Source organism: Marmota marmota, unplaced genomic scaffold (assembly GCF_001458135.2).
Source record: "Marmota marmota marmota unplaced genomic scaffold, marMar, whole genome shotgun sequence".
Lineage (NCBI taxonomy): Eukaryota > Metazoa > Chordata > Mammalia > Rodentia > Sciuridae > Marmota > Marmota marmota.
The window spans coordinates 32,304,171-32,331,502 of NW_026000249.1; the positions used below are offsets into that span (position 1 = coordinate 32,304,171).

Below are 27,332 nucleotides of genomic sequence, written 5' to 3' on the forward strand. Positions count from 1 at the left end.
CTGCACCAATTTGCAGTCCCACCAGCAGTGTATGAGTGTACCTTTCCCCCCACATCCTCACCAACACTTATTGTTGTTTGTCTTCATAATAGCTACCATTCTGACTGGAGTGAGATGATATCTTAGAGTAGTTTTGATTTGCATTTCTCTAATTGTTAGCAATGATGAGCATTTTTTCATGTATTTGTTGATTGATTGTATATCCTCTTCTGAGAAGTATCTGTTCAGGTCCTTGGCCCATTTATTGATTGGGTTATTTGTTTTTTTTAGTATTTAACTTTTTAAGTTCTTTATATACCCTAGATGTGTGAGGGATAAAGATTTGCTCCCAAGATGTAGGCTCTCTGTTCACCTCACAGATTGTTTCTTTTGCTGAGAAGAAACTTTTTAGTTTGAGTCCATCCCATTTACTGATTCTTGATTTTAATTCTTGTACCACAGGAGTCTTATTAAAGAAATTGGCACCTAATCCCACATGATGAAGATTAAGGCCTACTTTAGAAAGGTAAAAATATTTTTAAAGAATCTGAAACTGCTCTTTCTGACATCTTTCAGTGTCGCCAGAATGGTGTACGTGAATATCCTGGCTGATGTCCTCAAGAGCATCAACAATGCTGAAAATAGGCAAACACCAGGTCCTTATTAGATCATGCTCCAAAATTATTGACCAGTTTCTAACTGTGATGATGAAGCATAGTTACATTGGCAAATTTTAAATCATTGATGATCACAGAACTGGATAAATAGTTGTGAACCTCACAGGCAGGTTAAAAAAGTGTGGAGTGGTCAACCCCAGATTGGATGTGCAGCTCAAAGACCTAGGAAAATGGCAGAATACTCTGCTCCCATCCCAGGGTCAGTTTGGTTTCATTGTATTGACAATCTCAGCTGGCATCATGGACCATGAAGAAGCAAGACGAAAACATATGGGGGGTTGGGGGGGGCAGAATCCTGCGATTCTTTTTCTAGGAATGTAAAACATACATACAAAGAATACCTCAATGGGGGAAAACAATCTGAAGCTGCATGATCTTAATCTGACTGTTAATATTTTATTCTTTACAGTCTTATTTCTATGTAAAACTTTATTAAAAAAGAAAAATAGCCAAACACAAGAAACAAAACAAAGTTCAACAAATATAGAATCTTTTGTGACCTGTTAGTTTCCCTTAGCATTGGATCATGTTTTCTTATTGCCTTATAACTTCTAAACAGAATTTTGATTTTAGTTGCATATATAATCATGTGGGTATGAACCAAATTACTTAGCCATTTCTCTTGTGTATTTAAACAATTCTCTGCTATTTAGAAGAATGTTGTGATTATCATTTCAATGAATAAACCTTATGTTTCTTTCAGTTAAATTTTTAGCATTGCATTTTTAAAAACAAAATTATAGAATATATGTATATACATATATGTAAATATATATGAATATGCATATATGCAAATATATGTATATGCATATATGTAAATATATGTGTATATACAATATACAAATATATGTGTAATTGTATATGAATATACATATATGTAACTATATATGTAATTGTATATGTATATACATATATGTAAATATATATGTAATTGTATATGTATATACATATATGTAACTATAATGTATATACATGTATGTATATGTACATATAATCTGGAAAGTCTTATAGCTCTTCAGGGTTTGTTATAAGAATCAGCCTCCTCCCTCTCTTTCCCTCCATTTGCTTTGCTACACAGGCAATGACATGATTTAACTAATTCTTTTGCCTACTTACTGCCACTTCTTTAAACAACACGTTCAAATGGAAACTTGTTGATTTTCTTTGTTTAGGCATTATGTATTGAATCTTCACCAAAATGATGATTCATTTTGCTATTCTTCTCCCCAGCCCACTCTTCCCATGTATACTCTTCTTATACTCCCAATAAAGATATATAGTTATTTTGGTTAAATCAATATTTTGTGTTTCAATTGCTATGGCTTTGTAAATGCCATTCAAAGTCATGAGGTATACAATGCCCACTTTTCTTCCTCTGCATAACTTTTTGTTTTCTCTGAAGTGAATTGTGTTAATGCCTTTGCTTGGTTTTCTATGTATTTATATTTAATTCAAATCAAAATTATTCACCAGTTTTCTAAATCTTCTCCCAAAACATTCAGACACATCAGGTTTGTGTTTCATATTCTGAAGGAATAGCTTCTGAAACCTTCTGACTTGTCCTCCTGTAGACTGGGTGAGTCTATTGGTGCCACTTGGAACCACTTCTACCAGCATCTTGGGATTTCTTTCCCCTTTCTGTTGTGCCCTTAAGAAGAAGGTATCCTCCAAGAACTTTCTACCACAGGGTGCTTGGAAAAAAATTGAGAACTTGAATATCTGAAGTTATTTTGCTTAGTTTGAATAGAAACAAAATTGACTGATTATTTGGATAATGAATTCAAGGTTGGAAGTAATTTCCCTTCAGAATTTGGAAGTCATCACCACCTCTGAAAAATTGTGAGCTTTTCCCCTTTATCCCTAGGATTCTGAACTTTCATCTATTTGCAATGAGCACTGCAAAAGTCCTAATTGAAACACGGATGGACTTTAATTCTTGGAATGTTAATCTTTGTGTTGATGATTGCCTCCTGTGTGCAAGCATATGTTTATTTGCATGTTTGTGTCTCTGTCTGGCTATGTGTCTTTGAACTGCATATGTCTTTGTGTGTGCTCCTATGTTACTATATGGTGCCTGCATTTATGTACCTTATCTGGGTTTCTGTGTGTCTGTCAACCTGTGTGTATGTACTCTTTGGAACTCTTATTTTTGGGTATTGGACCTGCTGGACTAATTCTGTAATTCACTTTTTATTTCATAGTTTTTAATCTGACTTTTTGCTCTACTTCCTGGGAGTTTTCCCGCTGGCCAAACATGTGAAAATTCAAAGCATCAAAATAAATATTAAATTATAACCCATTGAATGAGATAAGATTAACTCATACTTACACAAACATATTAATAAAACAGTAATGGGGGAAAGAAAAAGTACTTTTTTATAATAGGCTGGCAATTAATAAATGTAGAAGGAACAACAGAATTAGAAAATCATCATTTAGCAACCATCAGAGTAAAAGTTGATTCAGGCAAGAACCATCAATTGAAGTTAAATTGAGTAGGTAGAAGCTTGATGAATAGAGAATATTTACGTTGTCTAAAAGTATTTCCTCTTCAATTTTGTCTTAACTTTTAAATTGGAGGTTTACTAATAGACCCTATCTTAACCAAATGAATATCACTAGTAAGGGAACAAACTGACCTCATATGTCTTCAGATAGTCTATAGTGAAGAAGGTACAGCATCACCCAAAGTGAAAAGCCTAAATCACATCATAAGGAAACATCAGACAAACCCAGATTGAAGAACATTCTACAGAATAACTGGCTGTTCCACTTTGAAGACATCAAAGTGATAAAATACACGCACATACACATATACATGCAAGGACTGAGAAACTATTCCAAATTGAAAAAGACCAGAGAGATACAACAGCTCAATGCAATATGTAGTCTTGGATTGGGTCCTGAGATGGATAAAAAAAAAAAGTTTCTTTGAAGGATATTTTTGGAGAAATTGACAAAATTTGAATAAGGGCTATAGTTAGACAATAGTGCTGTATCAATATTAGTCTCCTGATTTTGAGCATCATACTGTGGTTATGTAAGCCTTTATTTGTTTTTAGGATATAAATTCAAGTATTTAGAGGCGCATCTGTAACTTTTCTAAAATGGCTCAGAAAAAAAGGGGGATGTAGAAGTGGGGAGAACAAGAGGCATTGGAGCAATAGAAGGAGGGAGGGAGAAAAATGATATAGCAAATGTGAGAAAAAAGGCAAACAAGTGGGAATACAGATGCAGAGCATATGGAAATTATTTGTACTTTTCTTTCAGCTTTTCTGAAGGCCTGAAATAATTTCAAAATAATGTAATGGGGAAAAATGAAAATAAAATGAGTAGGGAACTCAAACAGATGGATGAGTGCTCTGGAGAGCCAGTGGGGTTGGCCCAATGTGACCTTCACTCTGTGAACATGGCAGGGTTGGGGTGGCTGAGGAGCTTCTGATGTCAAGTCTTTTGGTCTTTTCCCATGGGGGTTCCCTCATCATTCTTCTGCCTGGAGGTGAAGGCCAGACTGCCAGTGCAGCAAAGGGTGGGGAGCTCACAACCACTGTGACCTTGATCCTTTGGTTTTCAGTGTGACCTACCACCCTAGTCTCTGCATGCTGCCCCCGAAGAACCTTTAATGGATTTTCAGGGAAGGGGCCTCTGATATTTGTTGGTCTTGGAGGGCCATTATTTGGCTGTACAGAGTGGGGGAGACCAGAAATCCGACTGCTTCTGAAAATAGTCCTTCAAACCTTATCCATGTTTTAGCCACCTTGTCCCCCCTCACTTCCTGAACAATCTAAGGCCTCCAATTCCTCAACCTTTTGAGGGAGTTTGTGGTATAAATTGGGTTGGTTCTCAGCATTCTCTGCTGCCAGTTTAGGATTCAGTTCTTCTGGTCCTAAGTTATTTGCTTTCCAGCTTTCAAAACTGTGTTTCTATTTTTCTCCTCTCTCATTTCCCCCTGTCTTGTAGTTTATGCCTATTAAAAATTCCACTTACTCTTGTTCAGTGGGGGGTTACAAATGTTCAATCCATGATTTTTAACAACCAGTCTGTGCATAAATCTCTCTGCATTCTTGATTACTTCCTTTGGATTCTGTCCCAGAAGTGGAATTACTGGGTAGAGTGTGCCATCCTTTCAGAGGCTCTTGATGAACTTTGCCAAATTGCTTTGCAATAGGATTATATTCTCACCAAGTTTCCATGACTTGTCTATTTTCCTGAAATTTTTCCTGCTTTGGGTAGGATCATTAAAAAGATAAAATATTAAAATATTTGCTATTTTGACAAGTGAAATATGAACTCACTTTTAGCACGATTCCCTTAAAGAGTGATTTTTCACAAGGAAGCTTCAGGTATGAGCAGGAGGCAGAAAGATTAATTTGGCTCAATGGTGGCAGGTGGGGATAGCAAGGTAGGGAGGTGGAGAGTGGTGGGTTTCCACTGGTGCTCCATGCCCCCTCTGTAAGAGGCACCATGGTTTGTGTGAGGAAGGAGGAAATCACAGGTAAGTATGAGGAAACTCTGGGTCTCTGCTGCCTTCCTGTGTAGATAAGGGCAGCCTTGGTCCAAGCATGGGCACATTCACCTAAGCAAATTAAATAAAAGAAAGGGAGAGAAAACATGGGAATAACAGAAATGGTACTGTGATGCTTCTACTCAGTGAACAGGACCCTAAAGTGCACCTCAAATGGGAGACCTGGATCTTCCTTTGAATCCAACTCAGTTTCCTTGTGTTTTTAGTTGGGACTGTCTTGTCACATAGACAATATTTTGGTGTTTTGAGATACTTATTTTGTTTTATACAATATATCCCCAATATGCAGGCTAACCCCTGCAAATTAGTGCTGAACTAATTTTCGAGTTTTTTTCTTTGTTTTAAAACTTTTTATTTTGGAATAATTTTATACTTACCAAAAAGTTCCAAAATTGTATACAGATTTCCTCTACACCCTTCACCCAACTTCCTCTCATGTTAGCACTGTATATAACCATAACACAATTATTGACACTAAGGGATTAACATTAATAAAATGTGATTTGCTAATCTATAGACCTTACTTGAATTTTACCCACCAAGTTGCCCAACTGAGAAAGAGAACAGCACCTACAATATCTGGAAACTGGCATGGCATTATCAGTTAGGACTTGCCCTCAGTGTTGCTCATAGCTGAACTGGCCCTCACAGCTCAGCCTTCATGTTCTCTTATAAACAATTTCTGAGATTGCCAGCATCAAACAAGGCCACTCTGTGACCAAGAAGGATCAAGACTAAATAAGGGCACTCATATCTGAACACAAACAAAAACATGAACATCAAACAAAAATGACTGAACGTTCCAAAATATGGGATGTTCACTGCCTTGCGAATTGTAGCTTTAGCCATGCCTATTCCTTCTGAACTACCTTTAAGATTTCTTGAGATATGCAATCATAAAATTATTCCCACTTCCTGAAAACATCTAATTCAGAACATCAGAAGTGAACAGGAAAGGAAATTTTTTTTTTATCCCCTTCTTTCCTACATGAGAGGCAACATCCTGGAAATACCCTTTTGTTCTTTGCTTCTTTCCCATTTCGCACTGTATCCTGTGAATAACTCCATATCAGTTCATAGAGTGCTTCCTCATTCATTTGTACAGCTACATCACACTCCATGGTGTGCATGGACTAGTTCTTTCAAACTTATGTCCTATGTACAGAGATTTATATTTTTCCAATTTTTTAATTACAATGAATAACTTTGCATATCCATTGCAAATTATTTGCTTATTCATTACTCAACTGCAGTGAACTCCATTGCTGCAATGAATGACTTGGATGCACTGACTTTTGACAGAGAGGCTGGTGCAGTATCCAAAGATGGACACATCTCCCTCTGTGATGCCACACTGGCCCTAGGGTCAAAGTCTAGGTTTGAGGCAATTCTCTGGTCACTCAAGTAGGTCAGGAGTGCTCTAGTCTCCTTGTCTGTCTCTCTAAAGAGCTCTAGTGGGTGGGGGGCATACACAGGTTGCCTAGCCCACCTTTGCTGGCTAGTTTCTCTGAGCTGCTTTCTTAGAGGGCCATTATGTCTGCAAATACAAGGGTTCTTGCCTGTGTGTTGGCCCTCCCACATGGCCTAAAATTAGTCTTAATATACTGAAGAGCTGCAGACAGATCAGTGAGTATCCTTGTGTACATGCAAGCTCATACGTGCCAATATATGTGATGACAGGCTCAAAGTGGGGAAAAAAGCCATATCACCATGAACTGGTAGTGAGGCCAGAGCTTTCAATGGGCCAAGATGTGTTCCTCATTTCTCTTCCTACAGTAAGCATGGATAGACTTCTTCAGGCTCCCAATATTATCTGATGGAGGAGAATTCCCTTCTGAGCCTGGTGGAGGGCCAGGTTGGGGAGGTATGTATAATGGCTACCCACCTGCCTTTGATGATTGATGTGGGAAGTGAAAAAAATGCAGTCTGATTATTGAGTATCCTGAGGCATCCTGGGGGCTTCTGGGGGCTGGAGTAAAGGGTTGGGGCAGAGATCAGGGTCCTTTTCTTTTGTTTGTGTTGGCTGCATAAGGAACCCTTCTGCTGGGAGACCCTTGGCTTTTGAGCTACATTTGCCTTCAAATATACGGTCTTGAGAGACATCACACTATTTAAACAAGGCAATGTCCCTGGAGTAAATATTTTTCTCCTCATTTTATAGATGTAGAAAGTAAGGCTCAGAAAGGTTCAGTAACCTGCCAAAGGTTACACAGTAACTACCATAGTCATGGGTTGATACTAGGTCTGTCTGATTTCAAAGCTCTAGATCGTCCCCAAAAGAACACAAATCCAACAAAATATTTATTTTAATTCTAGAGGAAATGTTCAGGTTTGTGGAATTGCTTATAGGCAGAAGTCAGATGCTATAGGAGAGGACTGGGAAAGCAAGAGACCTAAAAATTGTCACTTTTAGCAAATCACTGAAACTAGTTTCCTCCTGTGGAAAGAAGGACTTGCCCCTGGGGCTGTAGTTAGACCCTGCTGATGGTGGCAGCCAGTAGAGTCTGTTCTCATAGGTCTTTGCCATGGCAGTTGTTACATATTTATACATCACCCCTGGTCCCACCCCTGCTCCCCTTGGATATAGAAATCAAATGAGCTCCCAGAAAATGCCAAAAGCATTCAATGCCAAGTATAATCCTGCAAACTGTACAGTTGTAGAGGGTCTGAGTTTAATTTCATGCTTTATTGTCTCATCTTGCAATTCTTATTTTTGAATAGGAGACCTTGCATTTTCATTTTCCTCTGGGTCCAACAAATAATGTAACCTGTTCTGTAGGCTAAAAGGTATTGACTGATCTAACTCAGAAATATACTCTAATGCCTCCAATAAAATTTCAGGGGACTGAGAATACATGATGATATTTTTGTTCTGGCTGAAGTCACTTGAGTGTTGACTCACCTGTCTCCTAGCTGTTGAGGGGAAGGCACTGTTCCTGGGGAAGGGGCTCTGTCCTATATATAGCCAGTATGGTGTATGAACACCACCAAGCAAATAGGGCAGAAGAACACAGTCATTGTTCTCAGTAGGAACATTTTCCCAGCATCTGCTGTGTCTAGCCCTGTGTTGCTATGGGGAATACAAAGTGCCCCACATTACCACCATGCTCAGGAAGTTTCCAGGTGGATGGGAGGGTGGGACACAGATCTTTCTGGTATACTCTTGGGATTAGTCCCAAGTGGGACACAGAACTGTGGTCCAGGAGTTGACATAAGGTTCAGAAAGTGACCTGTCAGGGCTGGTATGTAAGAGAAAGATTTGGGTCAAGATAGCACCCACACAGGGTCTTCAGTAAACATTAGAACTTTGTAAGTTGGAGAAGGTCACCATCAACCCTGAGTATGAAGGCATCACATACTTCTCCAGAATTTCCTTATGCTTGACATTGAGTGTTCTTGGCTTGCTTTTGAATCAATTACACTAGGTTGGAGTTGATGTGTGTCATAAGTTGGGTTCTCTAGAAGCAGATACTAAGATGGATTTGGGAGTTTATGTTGGTTTCCTGTGGTTGCTATAACAAATTACTGCAAAGTGGCTCAAAAAAAATTTATTATCTCACAATTCTAGAGGCCAGAAATCTGAAGTCAATTTCACTGATCTGAAATCAATATGTCAGCAAGACCTCACTCTCTCTGGAGACTCTGGAGGTGAATCTATTCCTTGCCTCTTCTAGTTTCTGGTGGCTGCCAGAGTTCCTTGGCTTGTGGTCACATTGCCCTAGACTTGGCCTCAATTTTCACATTGCCCCTCTTCTTCTGTCTCAAAATTCTCTTTGCTTTTCTCTTATAAGGTTATATGGGATGGCATTTAGGGTCTAACTGGATAATCCTAGATAATACCCTCCATTCAAGATCCTTTACTTAATCATGTCTTTTCCATGTAAAGTCACCATCACAGGTTCTCAGGATTAGGAATGTAGACATATTTTTCTGGGGGCTGCCATTCAACCCACTACAGGGTGCAAGATGTTTAAGAGGGACAGATATCTGTAAAAAGAATACAGGGTAAGCAGAATGGGCAGAGGGAAGTTAGACTGTGATATAGGCCCAGTAGAGTCTTGACCAGCTCAGTGGGGAGTTCTGGAATGAGAATTGCCTGTCAAAGTTGTTACTCAGTGAACCAATATGGCTGGGCTATCACACCTCACCAAACCCAGTCACTGGATATGACTATGCCCTAGGAAGGGTGTAACTCTGAAGCTGCAGGGTAGCTGAGGCAGAGTCAAAAGGGGTCAACAGCTAGGCAGACAGTTGTTCCTTAAAGTAGGGAGGGGATTCAGACAACTCTGCTCTGTTTCTGCCACAGGAAGGGAGTGGCAGAGATGGTCTGTAGATTGTATGGGGTGTGGGTGGGACACATCTCCTGAAGGCAATGCCTGAGTGGGGCCTGTGATTTTTTAGGCCTGTTGACAAGAGCGACACATCTGCTCTGTCCTGAAAGCATATGAGAAAAGGGACTCTGTAACCTCCTGAACCTGCAAAAATTCATTGTTGGAGAATCATTTCTAAGCCATTCCAAAGCATACATAGCTTCTGCCTAACATCTATCTGTCCTGCCTTCATTAGCTCTTGGCCTGTACTGCGGATGTGAGCACAGCTGCACAAATACAGAATTTGATTATAATTTGCACTAAAAACAATCTCTCAATAGCCCCCTGAGGGTGCTTGGGCGGTTTGGTTCTTTGCTTTCTCCTGGGACTCAGTCAAGTAGGGCACCAAGATCTCTTTCTCCTAATTCACGAAGGATCTGAGTCTGTATTTCCTGCCTAACACTCAGCAGCTCCAGGGGTTATGTGATGGTTTTGAAGGAACATTCCTCAGAGTCTCAAGAGACTGGTCTGAAGGAAAGGTCTGGAGTTCTGTGAAGGTGGGCAGAATTGTGATAGAGGGGTTAGAGGAAGGTTTCTTCATCGCCCGTGAAAGGGTCCATTTTTGTACTCCCTGGGGACCTCACTCAAAGTCACTCATCATATGGAACAATTTTGCAATGGAAAAACACCTGCAACTAGAGAGATGGGCTGAGTGTTGGAGGGTCTCTGTGACCACCCTTATTCTTCAGTGGAATTCTGGAAAGTCTAGAGGCTGTGACTCTTCTCTGGACTCTGGACAGGATAATGTCCAGGCTAGGAGGACACAGTGCATGCAGGTCAGAAGGGAGAAGGGTGGCTGTGCAGGTGGGAAGGGTGGTCAGACTTCACCTTCCAGAACAAGCTGGAAGGCAGTTTCAGATTCTCAGGCAATTGAAGCTTGCTATTCCACAAGCTTGGCCTGTCATCCTCACTATCATGGTTGCCATGTGGCTGTGTCTGGAGCAGTCAAAAGCAAACCCAAAGGGCAACATAGCACATGACAAAAAATAAGACTTTTGGGGGCCCATCTTTAAATGTAAGTGAAAGGACTAGATTTGAATAGCACAGGACGAGAGTCAGAAGCTGATGGGGAAGACAAGAGGAGCATGGGTTGGTAGCATGGGTTCTGGAACTATCCCAGCAAATCATTCTTCATCCCTGGGCCTCAGTTTCTCCATCTTCATAGTGAGTCATGTTAAGCCAAGTGTTCTGACCTTAAAGGTGTTGATTTAGAGGTAGAAAAGAGGAGGTAGACTTAAAGGTCCCTGGGGAAAGAAGGTTGGTAGGAGACTGGGAGAAGGTCTAGAAGAACCCCACTACTGTTGCATACATGGAAGTCCACATCTCATGTGGCTAAATGTTTAATTTAAAAGGTATAAAGCAGACTGACTGTTAACTAAACTGTGTTCTAATGGCTGACTTGAAAAATATAATTTTGTAATGGCCTGTGAAGCCAAGTTTGAATGAAAATTCTGACTCCTTACAGTTGTATTCTGGAGCACATGGTATGGAAAGAGCCCACCCTGGTTCCCAGTTGTGGCTACATTAAAAATGTTCTAGAAAGCAGTAGATACTTGGTACCCCAGCTACTGTGCTGTGAAGTCCATCTTTGTGATTGGACTGAGGTTACACTTTCATAGCCTGCTTTTGCCAATGACTGAGTACAGCAGAGATAATAAGAGAGGTCCATCATGGGAGACATGGGATTTGTCTGGTGGCTGGCTTTGTTTTTTCTCTAAGCTCTTTGCTTCCTCCTTTTTGCCTTTCCCACAGGCACTTTCCCTAAGAAAATTCTCACCCATAGAATCCTGTCCCGACACCCACTTCTTAGAGGAATGAAACTAACACACTGGCTCTGGCTGTCCCCTTCTCTTCTTCGTCCTGGTTTCTCCCCACACTATAAGGTGCCTCCTATGTAGAAGTAGGGAATTCCAGGTACCTGAAGTGTGGCTCAGGAGAAGACAATGGTGGGTATGTCCCCTTGGCCTGCAGTCTGCTCCCCCACAGTGGTGTGAGAAGCATGGCAGGAAGAACAGGGAACAGGAAGTTGGTCTCTTTGTCTGAATCTAAAATTCCAGTAGTCCAGAGACTTACTTTCACCCTGCCTTCCCTCTACACCAGCCTTGTGACCTGCATGGCTCTTTCTCAGCCCACCTGTGTGTGCTTTTGGAACATGCTTTGTCACCACCTGGACTGGGGCTAGTGAGCATGTGTCCCAGATCTCTTACATCTCTGTCTTCTTTCACCTTTATGAAACTCTGGTGGAGAAGAGAAGAAACCAAGGCTCAAACACATTGAGTGAGTGTCCATACCCAGGTTCGCTGATGCCCATCCCTGGGTTCTGCCATGACATCTCAGTTCTGCCATGACATTGCCAGGAGGGGCAATCACATGATTTGTTACAACTGTCCTCCTTAGTTTGAGTGTTCTTTAGCCCCTGGGAGGTGAATATGCATTTCTATTAATGTTTGACATAGAGATGCTTTGTTTGACCTGGCAGCCAAGTGTGTCATCCCCTCTAGATCAGCCTGGGATCCAGCTCCTCAGAACTTATCATTGTACTTGCAGTCTGGGTAGCGGTAGGCAAATCTGGGGTCACAGGTTCTCAGGGGCCTCAAGATGTCCTTCAGCTGGGTGGCAGCCCCAAGGACTTCTGGATCTGGGCTGGCCTCCTCGCCACACTGAGCAAGAGCAGTGTCTATCTCCTCTTGTACTGGGGAGGGGAACCTCCCCTGAAGAAGTCGAGGCAGCAACTGCTGACAGACCAGCACAAGGCTCTGCTTCTCAGGAACCATATTGCAGGAGGGCAGCTGGGCCTGGCAGCCAGAAACCAGGCAGCTAAAAATGTCTTGATCTTCTCCTGCCCTGGTGGCTACTTGGCTACCTAGAAAAGAGAAGGAGAAGATCACACACTCTACAACCTGTTTTCCTTGATGGAGGACACCACTAATTATAATTTCTGGGTGAAGTGGTTTACTCTCCCAGCATTTCCCTGTCACCAAGAATTTAAAGCTCAGGGACACAAATGGCCTCTTCTGAAAACAACATGGGAGGAACTCTCTCTGTTACAATAGGTTGAGACCTGAACATGGAAAACCCACTTATCCCTACCAGAAGTTGGGAAAGGCTTTATTTCTGGTAGGGATAAGGGGTCACATCCATATTGTTATTTTTCCATTTCTACTGAACTAGGGAACTCAAGAAATTATTAGGACTGCTTTCACTTGCCTTTTTAAGATACAAAGTTAGGATAAAAAACAGGTAATCCAAAATATGCATTCAACAGGTTGTAATGGGGTGGATACCAGTCCAGTGATTTATGTATCTTGAATATTCTAGAATCAGCCTTGTTTCGATTTTTACCAATAAAGGCACATCAGAAAATGAGTAAGTGCTGTTTAAATTCTTCTATCTTTGTAGACTTCCTCATATAAACAAAATCAGAAGTGGGAAAAGAAAATTTTTGTTCTATTATTAGATTCAAAAAATGTGGTCACCATGGGAAATTGGGATGTTTAAAGGGCTCTAGACTGCTGGATGAGCCTTTGCACATAGTGAAGAACATGAGTCATTCATACACCTCATTCAGTTCCATGCTTTTTAATTTGAAAACTTTATAAAAAGCAGATGTGCCAATATGGATTGCCAAATGCGCCAGTGAACCAGCCAGATATTTAAGTTTTAGATAAAGGCTAAAAGCATCTGCTAAAAAAGGCTCTGAGAGGAAGATGGGCCCTGGAAGTCTATGTGTGAGGAGGGCCAGGGCAGGTTACTGGGCTTCATAAACCCAACTGGACAATAGCACTGCCCTGGAAGGGTGCAGTTGGGGCTGAGCTACTGTGGACAATGCCCCTTGTGGACAAGGTCAAATTCATTTCTGCTTTGGAGCTGGAGCTAGAGGCAAAATCTGAACAGGGTTAAGGGACATTTTACACAACATCTAATATGCCCCAAACTTGGCTTGCTCTCACTGTAACACATGGACACTGGAAAGGCCCAATTGTGTGACCCCAGGTCACCCCTCCTTAGCTTCTGTCATCCTGACATCCCCCTTGACAGCTGCTCAGCCAGGCCCATGCTGGGTACCTTCCTGCTTGTCGATGACGCCCAGTGCTCTGGCATCCCGGATGAACAGATGACCATTGTTAAAGATGCCAAACATGCCTGCATCAACATGGGTGAAGTAGAAGAAATAGTTCAAATCATTGCTTCTCAGGGACTCCAGGACACCAAGGAGCTGGTAGGCGAGGTCAGCTGCCTGGTCTGGGGGTGCACCATAGAATTCCTGCAGTGGCCTGGTGCTGGTGCTGACAAGGAATCTGCCACAGGAGCCCAGGTACTTGGGCAGCGGCCATCCCTCCGCCCCAGGGAAGATCTGCCAAGCCGGAAGGAACAGGTATTAGCGAATGAGAGAAAAATCTCATGGAGACAGCTCTCTCCCTACCTCTCACTGAGAGAACACAGAAAAATCAGCCTCACACAGGCATCCCTGCTCTCAAAATACACCAGCAAAGTGTTTCTTCATCATTTTTATACTTCTTGGAACATGGCAATACCCCTACACTCCCCCCCGCCCCAACTGGCCATCCCTTTCACATTCTGTCATTGATGGAAAGACTTTAGAAGGAGGCTCTTCTCATTTCTGTGCAGTGTATTTTAACTGTTTCTTCTGAGCAGGGTATGAGAATGCTAATGGACCTGCAAAATTTTTTGATGGTATCCAGGATTCAGAGAAATATGTCTAACAGTTGTATTGTTGGAAAAATATGAGTAGGACTTGAGATTTCACAAGGACTTGAGATATCACTACTTACGAAGAGACTGTGGGAAAAACAATGGAGAGTCAACTTAAAGCTGATTCAAAGAAAAATATTTTTTAAAATAACAGTGCAAGCTGGGTGTGACAACAGGTTACAACCTGTCATCCCAGCTACTTGGGAGGCTGAGGCAGGAGGATCATGTGAGCTTAAGAGTTTGAGGCCAGCCTGGCAAGAGTGAGATATCTAAAAAATAAATAAAAATAACAGTGCAGGACAAAAATCATGATTGTAGCCCTTGGGAAATTCAGATTTGGGGAACCCCTGCACTGACCTTAACTTTCTTTCCAGACAGCCCTGGGTGAATCTGCCTAGCTGAGGTAACTACATACTCACAGATGCTTCTCAACTAACTGGACTCTTCTAGATATCCTAACACTGGCCTAAGGAAGCATAGCACAGCCTGACTCCTGTTAAGAACTCCCAACTTGCACATTTGTGAGGTGAAAAAGAGGGGAGGGAGTCCTAGCTGGTTTTTTTCTTGACAGTGTATTAAAGCAGCTATATCTAGAAGGGTGTTTCTTTAAACTATGGAATAAATAACAAAAAATCCCCTTTTCTTTCTTTAAAAAAAACAAAGTTAGGCTGGGGGTGCAGCTCAGTTGGTAGAATGCTTGCCTAGCATGCACAAGGCCCTGGGTTTGATCCCCAGCTCTAAACAAAACAAAACAAAAAACCCAAACAACAGTCTTCCCCAATGTCATAATTTTCTGTCCCTTTTGCTCATTTTATTTCATGTTATGAAAATCCCATGCCCATTTACTCTTTGAGTTTCACCTGACTGGAGGGGACCTTTCTCACTATGTGCTTTGTTTTTTTTTTTAAGAATTTTTTTTTTTTTTTTTTTTTAGTGGTGCTGAGAATCAAACCCAGTGCCTCACACATGCCAGGCAAGTGCTCTACTGCTGAGCCACAATCCCAGCCTTCACTATGTGCTTTTGTAGGAGGTCCTGGGCCTACTGTCATTGTTTAAATGTGAAGCCACAAACGCATTATTAGTTCCATGCTCTGCTCTTTCTTGGAGGAGCTCAGGGTTGAGTGGAAAGTCCTAGTCCCCATGGTCTTAGCCAGGCCTCTCAGAAGCCAAGTCCAGGTGTAGACAGGGTCTGCTGCTGTCACCAACCAAGATTAGAACAATGGGATAAAAGAGCGCAGGACAACCAGCAATTCCTTCTCTGCCCCTAATATTTTAAATGCAAATGTTACCAGGCAGGTTTTAGCAGAAAAGGCATGGCCTCTGACATCAGAGAGTTCTGGGTTTGGATTCCATTGATGACACTGTCTAAGTGACTTTGCCAAATCACTTCATATCTCTGGGACTCACTTAACCTCATCTAGAAAAGGAGACGATAATGAAATTCTTGGAAGGTTGTTGTGAGCATCAACTGACATAATTATATCAAACATTCAACACGATGCCTGGCAAAGTTGGGCTGGGGGTGCACCTCAGTGATAGAGTAGTGATCAGTAAAGCAGGTGCTCAATAAAGGAGAGTCATTATTAGGTATTCAGATATCCATCATTCCTTTGGCCAATATTTATGAACTGTCTTTGCTGTAGTGCCTTTCTCCTCTACCTGTACTTTCTCCCCTCCTCTTCCTTCCTGTCTTCTCTCTCTTCCTTTTCTCTTTCTCTGTCTTTTATTCTTCTTCCTCCTTTTCCTCCTCTTCCTCCTTCCTAGTTTCCTCTCTGTTCATTATGCAACTTCCATATCCTGACTTTTGGGGTCAGGGAGATTGGGCTCCACATGTTCTGGGGGTGTTTGTTTACAGTTAAGTGTCTGTCTCTGCCATTAGATTAGAAGTTCCCAAAGGCAAGAGCCACCATTCCTGTCTCTTTAACCAGTGTATCCTCAAACCCTAATGCATCCTTATTTATTTGAGTATCCTTCTAATTGATGGACAGTTAGTTTACTTTCATTTATTTCTCCTTTCTAAGCTTAGCTGCAGGAGTAAGCCACACTTTGGCTATTTCCCAACCCTCTGTGTTTGCTCAAATTTTACTGATATTTGAGGCACAGGTCAAAGTTGCTCTCTTTCACAAAACCCTTCATGGCTGCCTCAAGCAGCAAAGATGCCTACAATCACCTCCTCCTCACAATGCCAGCCTTGCACTCCCACACCTCTTTCTTCTACAGCAGCTGCAGCACTTTTACACTGCAGAAGCCAAACAGTAATTACCAAATGTCACAAAAGGACTAACATGGGCTGGTGGCCCCAGAGAAGGCTATAAAGGGGGTTGAACATTCAACCTAGCATACCTGTAGGAGGATGGGGTGAGCATTGACAGAGAGCGTGTAGAGCAGACGCAGCTTGTCACGGTCAGTAAAGTGGTCCATGAAGATGCTGCCAGCATCAGCTACCTCAGCATATCGCCGAACCACACGGTCTAGGAGTCTCTGTGAAGGGCAGCGCAGGAAGGGGCTGGGTAGTCCCTGCAGGTATGTGGGAGAGAGAAGTGAAAGGATTCTGAATGCTTCTAGGGCACAGGCAGGTTCTGCTGGTCCAGGAGACCTTGGGGTTGATGGGCTGGGCTGATGGTGGGGTAGCGATCCCCAGGACATAGGAGAGGGTGCTGAGCAGAAGGAGGACAGGGTGACCTCTGGGATGGGGGTTAAGGTACAGGGGAAAGAGTACTCCTGGGGGAGCTGGTGGGAGAGGGATGAGCAGGCTACACAGGATTGTGGAGGCTTGGAGGCCAGGAGTAAAAGATGGCACATATAGAGGCCAGAATGTGACAGAAAGAGTCCAGACTTTGGAGTTGACCACTTGTTGTTGCAGCATATTGTACAACGGTATCCCACTGCCAGTAGTCCTGTATGTTGGTGAGTCTGTAGGGTAGTATTGGAACTGTGTGTAGAGGGCTGGTGCAGAAGCTTCTTGTTATGGTTTGGATCTGAAAATGCCCTCCAAAGAGATCAATACAGGAAAGTTCAGAATGTTCAGAAGCGAGATGATTAGATTATGAGAAACTGTAACCTCATCAGTGGCTTAATCCATTTGATGGATTAATAATTTGAATGGACTATTGGGTGGTAACTGTAGGAATGTGGGGCATGGCTAGAGGAAGAAGATCACTGGTCGTGTGGCAGAGTGACCTGGACTATATCTGTCCATGGCCCCTTTCTCTCTCTCTCTCTCTCTCTCTCTCTCTCTCTCTCTCTCTCTCTATTCCTCCCTCCCTCCTGGATGCTACAAGCTGAGCAGTGTTCCTCTGCCATGATGTTCTGCCTCATCTTGGGCCCACATCAATGGATCTGGCCTTCTATGGACTGAACCTCCAAAACTGTGAACTCAAGTAAATTTTTTCTTCTCTAAGTTGTCCTTGTCAGGTATTTTGGTCACAGGGATGCATAGAAGAATAGCACAACTCTGTAGGGATTGCCATTTGAAAACATAGTTGGCATGACACAGTTGAGAGAAGAATGCTAATACTTTCTGGAAGTTCTCAGTATTAGGCCCTGTGCTAGGCCTCTTCACAGGTGTTATCTCAGTAAACACAAGAACTCAAGAGCCTTTTGTGCTTTCTTGCCCTGGTGACTCTCCTGGAATTTTACAGTGGTTGATTGGAAAAGGGCTTCAAAAATGTGTTGAAAACATTGTGACATTAATTTTCATAGTCCATACTGGCAAATGCAAATGGTAGACTGCATTATTAAGTGATCTAGTAGAACACTCCCATTTTCCAGATGAGAATAAAGACCAGGAAAGGGACGTGGCTTAGTAAAGATTATGCTGCTTACTGGTGCCCAGGCTTTCTTTCATACCCAAACCCTGGTAGGCAGAGAGAGGGAAAAAATCAGTGATTTTGGAATGGGCAATATGTCCCAAAGCCTTCAGAGTATATAAAAACACAGATTGTGGGGCTGGGGAAGTGGCTCAGTGGTAGAGCATTTGTCTAGCACATTCGAGGCCCTGGGTTCAATCTGCAGCACCATATAAAACAATAAATAAATAAAATAAAGGTAAAAATACAGATCACTAGGCCCTTGTGTAAAAATTTTGGATAAATAGGTCTGGTAGGGGTGTAGAACTCTATATTTTGACAGGTGTCCTGGGTTTTGCTATTAGGCACATCTGAGGAACACAAACATGGAGCATGGAGATAAAGAATTAAATGTGATTCAGCCTGCCTGTCTTAGGAACCTTGGAAGAAGTCTCTGGGCAGACCTCTCCCATTACCTTGGATGCAAATACAAATGGTTGTGCAATCTTGATAGTAGAGTAAGGATATTTGGTGATAGCTTCTTCATCATTCCTCAAACAGCTGTCATCTTTCCCTGGAAGGGTTTGGCTAACAAAACTCAATGAGTTATCTTTTAAAAGGGGATATGCACACTATAATAATGTTGATCTAGAAACCTAGGTAACCTTCAAAATCTAGGAACAGCTGGGAGGCTGTGGCAGGAAGATCACTTGAGCCCAGGAGTTCCAAGGACAGCCTGGGAAATACAGTGAGATACCATTTAAAATAATAAAATAAAATAAAATCTCAAGGTAGGGAGGGGAAGGGAGGGGACATGGGGGTAGGAAAGATGGTGGAACGAGATGGACATCGTTACCCTAAGTACATGTATGAAGACACAAATGGTGTGACTCTACTTTGTGTACAACCAGGGATATGAAAAATTGTGCTCTATATGTGTAATATGAATTGTAATGCATCCTTCTGTAATATATAACAAATTAGAATAATAAATTAAAAAATTTTTAAAAATAAGATAAAATCTCTCAGGAGGGAATCATAGATGCTTAGAGGAGAGATGGAATTACTGACACTCAAATCACACCAAGGAGCCAGCTCTGCCTTCTCAGAAGGTTTGAAGCTCTATTCCAGACAGCAATGATGCCTTCAAGAAGAATCAGTGCCAGGTTGCCTCTGGACAGGCATTGACCACCCAAGGCTTATTTATATATTGAATCCATTTAACCATTATCCCAATACTGTATCTCAGGGTGACAAGAACAAAAGAGAGCTGGAATCCTATATGACTCCCTTTCAGACTTCATATGTTGGGAAGAGATGGGGAAAGATATTAGGATTATCCTTTTGGTGATTTTAGCTAGGAAAAGATGTGAGAAGTTACACTAATGAATAGTTCACTTTAACATGTGGAAGGACAGAAGTTGTTAGAATTCTCTACTACTGCCTATCTTGCTATCTCTTTGAGACTTGAACACAGACTCAGTTTTTAAGCCTTATGTGTACAGAAAGCTTGGCATGGTGAGAGGCATGTGCTCTGCACTCAATATATGGCACATATCATTGTCACCATCATGGTCATCAGCATGAGCACCATCACTGCCATGTTATAGATGAATCATCCATAACCAGTTATGCCACTCTCCATGCCCTTCTAGCTGAAGCTCCCCTCCCATAGCCACCTGCTTGGGTGAGGTCATTTTTGATGAATAGGAAGTACCTGATATTAAAGGCTCTACCTAATGGTCTATTGGTAAAGAGTTAAGTCAATTATTTTGACTCCTTTTTGGAATTTAGATTTGAGATCCATCTGGGAAAAGATAGAGATATGGAAAGAAGTAGAGATGCCATGAGCCAGGTGACTGTGGTCCATGAAAGAGGGGCTGAAGCAACAGATACTTGGTTGCTGATGCCAAAGCTCAGGAAGCTGGCATGCCTGGAAGCTTCTGTGCCAGGTTTTGGGCTAGGGATGGTGCTAGGGTTTGGATATATCCCTCAAAAGTTTGTAGTTAAAAACTTAACCCTCAAATTCATTTGGAGGTGGGCCTTTGGAAGGGATTAGGATTTGATAATGTCATGAGATTGGGACCCTATGATGGCATTATTCTTATAAACAGGAAGAGAGACCTGATCTATCTATCACACTTGCTCTGTCTCACCACGTGATGTCTCCCACCATGTCATGTTGAGGCATGGAGGCCCTCACCAGATGCTAGTACCATGCTCTTGGATTTTCCAACTTCCATAACTGTGAACTAAATAAATCTCCATTCTTTATAAATTGGTCTATGATATTCAGGTATAACAACAGAAAACAGGCTAGGATAGATGGCATTATCACAGATTCCTTTTTCCAGATAGTAGGCTCTCTGAATCTTTGCTTCTTGTTTCTCAAGAAGCCACCAGCCCAGAGAAATGTGATTTTATCAAGTCATGGAGAAGGGCAGTGGGTTAGGATTACAAGTCCTGAACCAACTGAAATTCAACTTCTGTCTCTGTAAAAGGGGAATGATGGTGCTTTCCCCCCCCACACTTCACAGGAATAGTAAGGAAGATAATGTGTGTAATGTGTGTGTGAACCTTCTTTTAAAGCATTCAATATTCTGGGCCTCTGTATAGTCACATTATGCTCAAGCTCATTTCCCAAATTAATCATTTGAACTTGGTTGTTTTCAAAAGCAGATATTCAAAAAAGAGAGATTCATCACCATTGAACATATTTGAATATTTGCTCCTTTGGAAATAAATGTGTGGAAGGAAAGAATAAAACTGCTATTAGGAAATCAAAAATTAGAAGGATGGTTTTGCCCTCTAAGACAGGAAGTCTGCTCTTCTCTGTAGGAAGGTCACCTTCACTGGCTAGAGTTGGAAAGCCAAGGGAAATCTTAAACAAAGTTTTACTTTGAGTGAGCTGAACTGTTCTCAAGCTCTCCTAGTAACCAGGGAGAAGAAGAGAAAGTTCTAGTGCTAATAAAACTACTTTCCGATTACATGCCTGAACACTTTTTTTGCATGATTTAGTTGTTAAATATGCTGTGAGACAGAGCTGAGGTTAATCATGTATCATAATTAATCATCGTGCCATAATTAAAACAATGACAGTTCAATAACTGTCTCAGTTGTTATGGATAATTAAACCAAAAGTTACTGAACATTTCTACAAGCTGTGTTATATTTAAAATTGCAAAAACTCCCATTTTGTGTGATATTAAGGGGAAAATCTTATAGTCTTTTTCCTATTCCAATAGAAGATATTTTTCCTTTTATGAAAGTACTTTTTGCTTATTTTTTCCTCTGAAACTCAGACACAACGCGAGGTGTTTTGGTGTGTTAAATTCCATTCTATAAGTGTCTGCCACCACAGTGATTATTTTGGAGAAACCACGTGGATGATTTTGATAGTTTAGACATCCAAAAATGTCTTTGCAACTCTCAGTCATGTTATTTTGCAAGCAGAGCTCACTTATTAAGCCCACTGTTTCAGGTACTCAAGGAGGGAGGGGAAGTTGTAAAGTAGACAGTTCCTAAATCATTTCAATTTTGCTTGGAAGTCTTCAAGATCTGGCAAGTTTATGATAGGTCCCTGCCAAGGAAGTTTTTCAGTGCTACCATTTACCTGGGTTGATCAATTTGGGTTCCCTGATACACAGGTATTCAGTCAACAATGGAAAGTCAAGTGCAAAGAAAGAGTAGAAGCAGAGAGAGAGGGGGAATGAGCCAGGAGTGAATGTAGAATTTGGAATTTGCCTCAGATCATGTCAGAGTGCATAGCATACTCAGGAGTGTTGAATAGATGTCAAAACCACTTAAATTTAAAAACTAAACATCTCTTGTGGGGTGAGAGATATGGAAAGTTTCCCTTGCACTGGAAGTTCCATTTCTCACAGAGTTCATTTCTGTGTATGAAAGATTCTCTAACTTTGGGTGACATCCTTTCCTTGAGCAGAGCTTCTATTTGTATAGATTCTGGGTACTCTGCCAAGGTTCTGGGTGAGCCCTGATGGAATGGTCTCTCAGGAGCAGAGGTGTTGAGAGAAGTTTTTTTTTTTTTTGTAATAGCTGGGGAGGGTTCCCAGGAGAGGAGTAATGAAGAGCCACCCTGAATGTGTGGAGTTCCATATGTGGCCTTATCCATTCTCCTGCGTCTATGAGTACCTTCTGGCACAGCTCTGTGTTTTACTTCTCCAAGAGGACTGCCTGCTTCCCTTCATTCTGCTTTGTATTATTGTGTTGGCCTGGATGGGTGGATAGCCCTCACCCCAGATTTCAAAGGCAAAACACTGGTTTTCACACCAGCTTCAGGAGGCAGTATGATGAAGTAGTTACAAGCACGTCCTTTACCAATCAAGCTGCCTGGGTTCAAATCCTATCCCTGTCACTTGACAACTGAATGTCTGGGGGTAAGTTTAATTTTTCTGTGCCTCAGTTTCCTTATGTGCATTTGAAGGATAATAATTAAGGGGACCCTACGGCTCATCTTCTGAACCAGGATATTTTTGAAAGGGAAATAGGTGATTTTTAAAAAACATTTATTTTTTAGTTGTAGTTGGACACAATACCTTTATTCTGTTTATTTATTTTTATGTGGTGCTGAGGATCAAACCCAGGGCCGAGCACATGCTAGCCACAACCCCAGCCCCTGAAACAGGTGATTTTTAATAATTAAATCAGCACAGCAGGCCTACACTGGGCCCACATTAGGCAAACCTGAACAGATGGTCACCTTAATAATTGTGATCCTTACTCATGAGAGTGTTGAGAGGGTCAAATGTGTGAAGAGATGACTTTTGACACGATGATAATAAAACAATAGCTAATATTACTGCATGCTTGCTATGGGCATGGTGCTCTGTGCCTGGCCTATGTTGCCATGTTAATTTTCACTTTCATGGGGGGAGGCACTGTGACAGCCCACAGTGAGGATTCTGATTGCCAAGGAGTTGAGGAACACATTCAGGGTTATTTATATAGTGGTGGAGCCAGCATTCAAACTCAGGCCCTACTACCTCCTTACCTTGCACATGCAACATCTTTATTGGGCTTTCTCTCTCCAATACTGACAGGTAGTCCATGTCTCAAGTGCAGGAATCGGATCCTATGGACCCTACTCTTATATCTCCAGGAAACCTAAGCAGTGTCTGGATTATGGCAGATGCCATATCTCTTGGATGAGTCCTCCTCAATCTGTTTTCTCCATCAGCCTGTGTGGGTGTGGCCCTGCCCTACTTTTGCCAACAAACCTCCCTGATCCCTCTCTGGATCTTTGTCCACTTTTAAGCCCACATGTAGAAAGATCCACTCTCCTCAAGTCACTTTTTTTTTTTTTTTTTTTTTTTAGAAATACAAATTCTCAGACCCTGTCTCAAACCTGTTGAATGAGAACTTCTGGGGCTGGGGTCCAGTGATGTGTGGGTTAAGAAGCTCCCCAGGGGATTCTGATACATGCTCAAGCTTGAGAACCACTGTTTTATAGAATGAAGTTTGGATCCCCATCCCCAGCCCCAGTCCTGCCATTACAACTTTTACCCAGTGTTCTCTGACACTATAATGAATGGTCATGACATTCACTACTTCCCACAATCATACCATGTTCTCACTTCCACATCTTTGCCCTGCCTATGGAAATCTGCCAGTGACACTTTCCCAATCCTATCCTCTTCAGGTTCAGGCCTCACCTCCTCCAAGCAGCTTTCCTGGCCCTCCCATTCCTTATTTTCTTCCCTTTCCTACAATCTGTGATATACAGGCCTCATGCTGTATGCACATCAGATCTCTCCTTAGCTGTTCAGTGCCTTGTGGACAGGAACTTTGAGTAATTACATTTTAACCTCCACAGCAATTAGTAGGTAGTGGCATCTAAGAGGTCCCTAAGAAGCAAACTGTTAAACACAGACTGATTGATATGTTGCAGCATTCTTAATTGGGGTGTCTGTCCCAACCCCCAATTCCTGAGAGGCTGAGTGAGGGAGCTGCTGTTTGGTCCAGGAACCTGTAACTTCAGGTAATGTTGGAATAGCAAGGAGCATGATTAACAGAGAGATCCAGTCTTCCCAGAGGTAATGGAGCAGACTTCCAGATAGGAGTAGAGATGGGAAGCAATGTGGCTCTGGAGATGGAGGTGGACTGACGAGGTGCCTTGCAATTTCCTAGTCCCCAGGAGACCTGGATGAATGTACTTCCAGCACGATAACCTTTAAATGATCTGAGGAGGTTTCTGATCCTTGTAACTACTGAGCCCGGATTATTAGAAAATGGTTGCTTTGGAGACATGTCTTGCCATGGTTAAGTAGGGGGCCCCTCAGTGTTATACATGGTGTCTGTGTAGCAGTAGCTCTGGTCAGGGCTATTTTCCCTTGCTTTCCTGTACCTTTGCTTGTCAAACCTTTGACATCCAGAGGCTCACATGGTAGTGATCATGGCCACCTCTTCCATGGAATAACTGACATCTTGGATGCCCTGCTGGTGGAAGTGGTAGTTGTTTTTCCCCTCCCATTGGAGGCTCTGTATCTTTCCTCCCACCTCCAACTTTAACCTGTGTCTTCTTCCATTCCTGGGCCCCTGGGGCTTTGCCACTGAAGCATTTGTGGGATGCTCAAAGATTTTCACCCTGGTAGATGAAATAATCATTGTGGCAGGCAATTCAGCTGACAGTTGGGGTAGGCAGGGCAGTTGATGCAGAGTAAAACAAATTATTTCATGGCCTGTCATTTTGATTCAGGTATGCTAATGCTGGTTATAATTCTCCAATGGGCTAGTTCTTTCTATGGGCTGCTGGTTTTCCCTTTTGTTTTTCTAATCAAAAGCTAAGAAGCCAAGTGCTTCTGACAACATATCTGTGCATCCAAGCTTGCAAAACCATCCATAGGAGCTCAGCGACTTCTGCTGTGCAAAGGTCCTGGAGTCCAGGAGGCTCAGAGAGAATTTTGATTGTCAGGAAAACCCTCCTGCTAGCCTGGGAGAGAAGCTTCCAGGTTTCTTCATTCCCCTGACTCTTTTGTTGAGGTAGTACCACCTGTATTAGTCAGATTTCAATCAGAGAAGTAGAATCACCAGATCTTTTTTTTTGTGTGTGTGGTGCTGGAGGTGGAATGCAAGGCCTCACTTATGCTAAGCACATACTCTGCCACTGAACTACACCTGCAGCCCCCAACAACATTATCATTATAATTATCATCATTATTTTTCAGTGCTGGGGATTAAACCTAGGTTTTCACACATGCTAAGCATATGTTCTACCGCTGAGTTACACCCCCAGCCCAGGATGTTTAAAAAATTTGTACAGGGTTTTGACTTTATGCCAGCCTTGGTAACTAGTTAAGCAGTCTCTATAAGGCTGCTCTCCTTCTGATGCTGGAGGCTTAAAGTTCACAGGGCAGACAGCAGGAAAAGGAATGTGGAAAAAAAGTAGGGGAAGATCAAGGACAAGATTGAACCCATAAACACAAGCCAGAGTGTATAAGAACTGACTGAAACCCATGTCAGTTCTTATTGCTCCTGACCTTGATGGTGCAGTGTCCTGCTGAACATGGGCTTCACCAGTATGTAGCTAACCCTGGCCCAGGAGTCAAAAAAGTTGAAGGAGGAGCCAGGGAAAGGTAGAGTAGCTATAAACTCAGATGCTGTTTCCCATTAGCAAGGGGAGCTGGCAGTTAAGCCACAATGTGTGGGAATTATCAAAGGACCCATTGTTCCATTTTCTGCCCTCCCCAATTCCCAACAGAATCTCTCTGTGGCCCACCCAGACAGAAAGCACAGAAGAGAATTTGGGGAAATGAAGTTCAACCTGACCACGCCTTTGGCTTTCTTTACATCTTTCATTTCTTTTCTTTGACCTGACTGAGATATCTCACTGGGGTAAAACCTCTCTGAGAGTATATTTGGGGCATGGAATTTCACTGTCTTGAGAAAAGCTTGGACCAAAGAACAGACTTGGGTAGGCGGCTTCTGTGTTAGAATTGTAGGTGCAGAGATCTTTAGCAGGGAGACAGTGTAGATGAAACTCAGAGAGGAGCCAGTAATGCATTCTCTGGATACCTGAGAGGAGTTCCTGGTGGGCTAACTTTCTCTTCCTCCATCTCCCCTCCTCCCTCTCTTCTTTCTGTGCTGGGAATTGAACCCAGGACCTTGTGCACGCTCTGTGGGCACTCTGCCACTGAGCTACATCCCCAGCCCCTGTAACTTCTTTCCATTTGCCACTCCAACATCTGTTCTGCCCTGCTTTACTTCCTTTATTCCCCTGAACCCTGGGTGGCTTCACAGGTTGCTATCTGCCAGGTCTTTTCTGTGGTGACAATAAGGGTCAACAAAGATAGAAAAGCAGGCAATTTCTTGGGTGGGAGAAAGTAGCACCAGAGGCACTGGAGAGAGAGACGTCATAAAGCCCTGAATGGCATAAGCTGGATTTTTTCCCCTGAGGAGGAAGTGCTGGCAGTTCGAATTCAGGTCTGCCATTCGGCTCAATAGCCCTTTTGGACGTCTTTGCAGGGAAAAACAAAAAGTATTTGAGAACTCTTTCCCCAACCCAAATATACTTCTGCAAATGTGAACCTGAGCTGGGAAACTTGTAGAAGCTCCCCCTGAAGTTGTTGCAAGTCATTTATTCAACAAAAGTTGGTCAAAATTTATATCAAGTGTCTTATATAAAGTTAAGGAAACAAAGATAAATAAGAGAGGGGCCCTACTTCCAAGGAACTGGCCCTCTCATGAGCCAGAGTGACATAATATATGTCACCACATAGTATTTACATAGAACCAACACACACATTCTCTTTTAAATTTTAATAATCTCTAGATGATGTATAATACCCAATTAAATATAATTGCTACTTGCATGGTTGTTATGCTATATTGCTCAGGCAATAATGACAAGAAAAGATAGTTTTAGGGGAGGGTAGCAGGTGGCCAAGTAGAGAATGTGTTTGATAAAAGAAAGGTGAGAGGCAAGGAGACAGGTCACAAGGCTCTTTGAAGTAGGCTAATAATGGTGGCTTTCTACCTTGCAATGAATGAGGCAATACCGAGGATGCTGTGTAGGAGGAGCATTTGGTTAGGAGAATTCCTCATGCACAGTCAGGAGGTCCAATCAGAGGGAAATAGGTCTGTAATGGGGACTGAGAGAAGATATATATATATATATATATATATATATATATATATATATATATTTGAGAAGAACTTCGTTATGGTTTGGATGTGAGGTGTCCCCCAAAAGCTCACATGTGATATAATGCAAGAAGGTTTGGCGGAGAAATGATTGGGTTATAGCCTTAACCTAGTCAGTGAA

At 42.2% G+C, this 27,332-nt stretch overlaps 1 protein-coding gene and 1 pseudogene across 1 annotated transcript in view; one reads left to right on the plus strand and one right to left on the minus strand.

Annotated features, from left to right (window-relative positions):
- Positions 1-407: 407 nt before the first annotated feature.
- LOC107144375 lies at positions 408-969 on the plus strand (annotated as a pseudogene).
- A 6,500-nt stretch (positions 970-7,469) lies between these two features.
- Dipk2b (divergent protein kinase domain 2B) overlaps positions 7,470-27,332 on the minus strand; it is a 39,903-nt gene continuing 20,040 nt past the window's right edge. Inside the window, exons 3-5 of the mRNA XM_015488127.2 lie at positions 16,608-16,781; positions 13,617-13,905; positions 7,470-12,414 (exon numbers count right to left, since the gene is read on the minus strand). Of these exons, the coding sequence (XP_015343613.1) occupies positions 12,074-12,414; positions 13,617-13,905; positions 16,608-16,781 (804 nt within the window). The 3' untranslated portion in view covers positions 7,470-12,073. The remainder of the gene's footprint in view (positions 12,415-13,616; positions 13,906-16,607; positions 16,782-27,332) is intronic.